The 6,968-nt window shown below is 43.4% G+C and overlaps 1 protein-coding gene across 1 annotated transcript in view; it reads left to right on the top strand.

The window, feature by feature from the left end:
* Positions 1-1,040: 1,040 nt before the first annotated feature.
* The window catches only part of LOC311438565 (rap guanine nucleotide exchange factor 4-like), a gene marked incomplete at its 3' end in the record, with an annotated part of 98,588 nt that continues 92,660 nt past the window's right edge, over positions 1,041-6,968 (top strand). The window contains exon 1 of the mRNA XM_084523045.1: positions 1,041-1,200. Coding sequence (XP_084379171.1) covers positions 1,136-1,200 — 65 coding nt within the window. The 5' untranslated portion in view covers positions 1,041-1,135. The remainder of the gene's footprint in view (positions 1,201-6,968) is intronic.

The following is a 6,968-nucleotide window of genomic DNA, read 5'->3' as shown; positions in this document are numbered from 1 at the left end:
TGTAAAGTAACACATGTATGTAAGAAAATGACACTTGGTACAGCAGAACAGATCAGAACAGAAGGCAGAGAATATAGCCTATGGAGAACTGTGGAAAGCACTGGCATATTATCAGCATCTGTGTCCACACTGTGAAGCAGAGAGGAGTTACATGCCTGAAGGAAGGCACAGTTTGAATTTTACTTTGCTATCATCTGCACATAACCCAAAACATCCTGCTGAGATTTGTCTAGCTTCCTTCCCTTCTTCAGCGCTACTCAAGACAGGTTGTGTTGACTGTCAGCTGAAGCTTATGGTTATACACAAATTACTTGGGAAGATACAATCTAGATCCTGAAATACTTTGTAGAAAATATTTCACACAGAGCTTTGCAAAACCTGGCAGCCAGGGAGACCTGCTGCTCTGCATTCCTTCCTCTGCTCATCACTTTTTAGATCACATATGCATTAGCATCCTTAAAATACCTGCTTCCAGGGGCCGCAGTGACACAACAGAAGGGTGCAGTGCTCGCTGCACCTCACTCACCTTTCTCCTGCCCTGTGCTGGGATCCTCAGCTGTTAAATCTCATTCACAGGCTGTACTGCCCGGGCTCATTTTCCACCTACGATAAACCAGAGCCTTTAGGACCTTATTTCACGCGAAACGACAGGATGTGGACTGCAGGCTGGAGGAATGCTTCATTAAAAAACGTGGGCTGTAATGTGGACTGTCCCTTCCTTCCAGCTCGTGTGGGCTTATGCTGAGGGAAGGACGGAAACAGCAAAGTGTGCAGAGCAGGTGCAATAACCCTGAGCTGCTGGTTTTCGACAACCGGCTCGTGTTCCCCCTCCCAGCCCCGTCAAGGACGCCTCTGGTGAGGCAAGGGCAGGGACCGGCAAGCCGGGCTGTGAGGAGGGGGCGAGGGCACGGCGGCCGCCCCCGCGCCGGAGGGCGCAGCTCCCCCGGGCTGCCCTGAGGCGGCGGCGGGGCCCTGGGCGAGCCCATCGAGGCGGAGGGAGGGAAGGAAGGAGGGAAGGAGGGAGGGAAGGGAGGGAGGACGGACCGAGCGACCGCCGGGCGGGCGGGGGGAGCCGCCGCCGCCGCCGCCGCTGCCGCTGCCAGCCGGGTGCGCGGCGACCCGCTCCCTGTCCAACATGGTGGCCGCGCACACCTCCCATTCCGCCTCCTCCGGCGAGTGGATCGCTTGTCTGGATAAAAGGTATCGGCGCGGTCACAGGCGGCGGAGGGATGCTGCGGGCGGGGGGGCTGCCCCCTGCGTGCACGGGTGTGTGTATGTGTGTATGTGTGTGTGTGTGTGTGTGTGTGTGTGTGTGTGCGTGTGCGTGTGCGCTGGTCCCCCCCCGGCTCCCCCATCGGGTGCCGCCTTACATAAGGAGCGTGCAGGTGGGGAGCGCAGCGCCCGCGGGCAGCCGGGCCGGGGCCGGGGGAGGCAGGATGCGGGGCTGGGGACGCCCCCTGGGGCAGCTGCTCCGCACCGCTGCCTGGAAAACGCCGCACGTGGAGGAGGAGCGGAGCGGAGACCGGGAGCCGCGGGCCCGGGGATACCGGGCGGGGACCCGCCGTGCCCGCCATGGCGGACCCGCTGCCCGCCGCAGGGTGCCCCCCGCCCCGCGCCTCCCCTCGCTGCCCCTCACCTCACAGCCCCTCACCTCACAGCCCTTCGTCTCCTCACGGCCCTTCGCCGCCTCAGCGCCTCGCCCGGCAGCCCCCCCGCCTCCCGCAATCGCCTCAGGATCGGGCGGGCAGGGCCGGCCGCAGAGCGCCCCGCGGCGCGGGCAGGTGCGGGGCCGTTGGCCGAGAGGGGGGGCAGAAAATGTCCGCCGCGAGGAGGCGGCCGAGGGCTCCCTCAGGGGCGACCGCCCCGCGGGGCAGGTGCAGGCGGGTGGCAGCGCTGCGAGGGCGGGAGCGTGTGCCCAGAGGAGGTGTGTGCTCTTTAAAAATACCGGCGATGTGTCCGTTTATTTATTTTAAATAAATCCTTCGTAGTATGTTCCGTAGGTGTAGGGGAATAAAGTGAGTCTCGCCGCGTCTAGGTAGATGGTGGGTGGTTTGCCATGGTACTACCATTAACGCATAATGGATGAGTTAGAAGTGAAGCTGTTTGATTTCTGAACACTCAGTGTCTACTAGTGCCTAGGAACATGTTTAAGAAAAATGTAGACCATAGCCACTACACGGTTCGAACAAAGCCCTAGGAGAGAAGTGACTTACGCAAAGGTGTACGGTGTGCTGAGCATTGTCAGCCGGCTTCTGGCACCTGGTGCCCAGCTACCGACATCCCTCTGTATGCACAGAACGAAACTTCCTCCTCTCATCACTTCTGCCCTTTCCAGGTAACCTCCTGGTGTTCTCAGGACTGCACCGCCAAGTGTGTTTTCCTTCATAGTCCAAGCTGCAAGCTGTAAGGAGCTAATGAAACTTTTTGTCTAGACACCTACCACAAACGCTGCCAGTCATCCTCCCTGATCCCCTTCTGTAACACTTAGCATTAAAAAACTGACCTTTTAGAGCTGGAATAATGTGTATAAATGTTGAAAGTACTGTAAATAGGAATACAAACAGAACTAGCCATAAAAATAAATAAATAAATAAATAAATAAATGAAGAAGCAGAGGGCCTGGTTCTCCATTCTGCAAACTGACAGGCAGGTGTGAAGAAGCAGAGTACGATTTTTTAAATAGTACTTTTAAATAGGTAGTCCCACCATTTCTCAGGTTGCTTTGATGCAATATATTGAGACATCCAAACTGTAAAATAAAATTCAGGGACACATGCTTAATGGGATGCGTAGCCTTGCTTTGTGAATGATATTATTTGTAAACACAAATGTGGCATTTCGCTTAGGAATCTATCTGCCATGTGATGATAGTGATCCTAAATGTTTATATAAACACATAGTTAATATATTGGCCATTGTTGGAATGGGAATTTCATTTGAGCTGTTCAGATGAAACTTTTTTGTCAGTTTCTGTTAGTTGGTATATGCTCGTAGCACCTGCTTGCTGAGTGGAAAGAATCAGTTCTGGTTGCCCTGAAGGATTATTTATTATTATCCTTCTTTTCCAGAAGGCAATCTGGATGTGGGAGAAACGTAGGACAGGAGAGATTGCAGGATATTTCCTAGTCTCTTCTGTGCTTTGTTTTGTAATTATAAGAAATACACTTGGACATTTTGTTCTGTTTTTCCATTTAAAAAGTACTGTTAAAACTGTGTTGGAAAAGTGCTATAGATGTCTAAGCACTGTTAGATAAAGCATTTTAAATTAATTTATACCTTTTTACTTCTAGGGTGTATTTCTTTTCTACTGATGGTCTGTCAACTTACTCATTTGAGTTACGTGATTTCTATGTTTAGTGTTTAAAGCCTTTTAAAAATCCTACAATATGTCTAAACTAGGTGTGGATTCTGTAAAGACAAGATCATTCAATGAGTCAATTCTCTGTAACAAACCCTGTGTTTTTATTGAATAGTTAGGATAGTTTCAATGTATTTTAGTTAATGAATTTATGGGAAGGAAGCTCTAAAACTGGTATGCTTTACAATTTTAGGAGTATTTCATTATTATATTGTATATACAACATATATACAGTTATAAAGTATTATATATATAGTATACATTATATATATTTTTAGGAATATTTCAGTATGTATTTCAGTATTTTGTATACAATATGTTTCATGTACAGTAATGATGTATTTTGTATATGTTCTTCATTTTTCTCCTGAAGTCACTTATTAAACTGGGACTGTTATCTAAAATGAGAGCGTGTATATAACAAATCAAGAACCACCAAAACATTTTAGGAGAAATGTTATTACTGTGTAGGGTACTGTTGGCTAAGTACACTAGGGCTTCAACCATGCGACTTTCATAAGTGGTTATTAACCACGAATACCAAACATCAGCACTCAAAAATAAAATACAGAGGAAGGCGTAAAGTCACAAGTGAAAAGGTATGTAAATGCAAGAACAGAAAAGGTCAGAAAATTGTGTTCTGTCAAGAATGCTTTATTTTTGCAGGGGAGAGAGATGATCAATAGTGAGTGACTGTGCATCCTGCTTGTCCCTGGAGATAGAAATAATACTTAAGGAAACCAGTCCTTTTATCTTTAATAGTTGCCTTACCACTGATTTTTTAGGGAGCAGAAGCATGCCTACTGTTTTAGCATTTTCTGTATGTCCAATCTGCACACAATTAAAAGAAGGTTGTTGATTTGTGCAAATGTGAGCAAATTTAGCTTAGGAACAATGTCTAACCTACTCTAATGGTTTCTTTGACACAGAAGACTGTCTAACCAGGAAATTTCAATGTTTTCATATAATTACTGTATGGTGGATAAAGTATTTTTTACATAGCTATTATTTCTCTAAGTCTGATCACAGTTTTGAATTCAACTAAGTATTTTAATTGGATTCAAATACAAACTTCTAAATGATGAACAGTATTCACAACAGTCAGGGATCCCAGGATTTCACAGCTGTTTCCCTCTGTGTTAGACATAACCTTCAGTGTCTTAGCAGACTGGAGGAGCAGATCACAGAGCAAAGCATGTAACCTGGGTAGCCTGTTGTGCTATGAATGTTACGATCCTTGCTCAGCTGTTTATAAATTATTTAAATATGAATGGGTGATTCAAGGCCATATTGTACATACTGAGCTTTTATATCCTTGTCATCCTGGTAGACCTTAGACTTACATTATTTACCTCTAACAAAACCAAAATAACATACAGGCTAATATCTCAGATCTGTACCTTAAACCAAGCTCCCATAGATTTGAGTGTAAGTTCACACTGAACCTAAGTCACAACAGATTTGAATCAGGGTTTGTCTAGTAGTTCATTGTAACATATCTTTGAGATTAAGTTATTCTTATATGCTTAGCAATCAATAGGTTTCTTGTAAGTGCACAGATAGGCAAGAAAAAAGAGCTGGTATTCTGAAAAAAATGTAAAAGAAATAAGGAAAATTATTTTGCTCAGGTTTTTATTTTGTACAGCTTGTAATGTCTCAAAGATAGTGGGATGTAGACTTATATTAAGACAATACTGTGAATATTTTAGAATTTCTTTACAGCACTTTTATTTACTTTTAAAATACGTTCTTATAAGATTGATAAAAATACACTGATTGCTATATAATTTAAAATTTGAACCTTGCTTTTTATTTATAACAAATCCATAGAAATAACACAATCAATATTTACTTAGTTTGGATCTGAACAAAATCATGGATGTACACTGCAGCTCCTGTTGGCCTGTGTACTTGGCATTTCCTTTCTGTATGTAGTATGTATTCTGTATGCAAGCATGCCTCTGCGTGCTTAGATCAAGTCTGCGTGGGGATGTTTCAGCAGCAAGTACCAGGATGTAGAAACTCAGAGACAGAGCAGGACAGGCATAGTCTAAGTGCTTTCTAGCGCTCATGCAAAGAAAGGTGCAATCTTCTGAGTGTGATGAATAATAACAAATTTATCATTCCGCATCATGCAACTCATTTTCTAGTCCAGTGCAAAGGTGCAGCCTTTGATGAATAATAAAAAAGCCCTTTTTCTTTCTACTTCTCCTCAGAGAGACCAGAGTGATTGTTAATACAGTCTGCCATAAGCTTGTCGCTCTCTGCATTTTATTGAATATATGAATTCAAGATAACTCACAGTGAGAGCAGGAATTTTATTTTGAGCAAATTCGGAGTGTTTTATTCTCTGCCGTCAGAGGCTTAAGCATCTCTAGTATCAGCTTGTATTTGTTAGGTTTGGTTACAGGAAGTTATGCACTTGTTCTATGGACGTATTAAGAGAAAGAAAAAATGATTGCCCTAACATTAACATGTATAAACATTGTCGTGGCTTATCACTTGTATGTGAGTATGCCATTTGGAACATGATGTATTCAAGTTTAGTTGGTATCCTTGTGAAGTGGCCACATGATTGTTGTGGCACTCTTGGAACTGTGGGTTTTGCCTATTATCAGACCAAAGCTAGAAAACGATCTAGACTATCATTGCCTGAATTATTTCTGGCATGTTGTTAAGATTTTATCTCTAAAATCCTGTATTCTGAGCAAAACATTGTGCAACATCATTTAAGTTGCATGTTATTTAGCCTTGCTTTCCTTTTTTTGTTCTTTGAGTTGAAGGCCCAATTTTTGTCTACACCCACTAGGATTTTTTATGTAGTCCTGCCTGTTGTGTTTACATTGCCAGGGCTATGTGAAGGCTGGATGTGACCTAAATGGAAAAAGCCTGTAGTTTCATGAAGATTCCTATACTTGTGGAGGAGAAAAAGATTAATGACTTCTAAACTTCTAATGCAGAGCCTGGAAATGTAGATTTCAGTGGAAATAGTCAGTGTTCATGGAAAACCTCTCTTTTTTTGTATTGGTAGAAGTTGGAGGGTTGATAAAAATATCCACAAATGGGCTGTTTTTGATGTTTTTACTAGTTTCATAAAGAATTATTTTACAGGTTAAATTTCTTCTGTAACAAAAGCTCATATTCCAGCAGCAGAATAAAAACCCAGCAAACCAGCTGATTGAATTTGTGTCTTCAAAGTCAGGTGACCACCAGATATTTATCAAATACAAGTAGTTTTCTTATCCATTGTGAAATCTGTTTTTGTGTGCATTGTCATTCCTATAGCACTTCTTACACCTGTTAGTATTTTCTGCGCTATATTTGGCACGATCACAACTCTTACTATTCCTGCTGCTTTGTAAGTATCCTCAATTAATGTCTCCTGAAATGGCATTCTACTTGATCTTTGCGTTCAGTGGCTGTCAAAATGTATGCATGTCAATGTAAATCTATAAACGCTATTTCATAGTTGTTCTAAGTTTTGAATCTTCATTAGCTGCAACAATGTAGACCTTAAATGAATAAAGGTGCCTTTAGCATAGTGTATTTGTGGATGGCAGTGGACAGAGTTTGAATCAAAGTATATCCTAACTTGTGCATATTGCTCAAT

Source organism: Aythya ferina (genome assembly GCF_964211825.1).
Source record: "Aythya ferina genome assembly, chromosome: 6".
Classification (NCBI taxonomy): domain Eukaryota; kingdom Metazoa; phylum Chordata; class Aves; order Anseriformes; family Anatidae; genus Aythya; species Aythya ferina.
The sequence above is the reverse complement of the archived record's forward strand: the minus strand, read 5'-3'. Positions and strand labels throughout refer to the sequence as shown.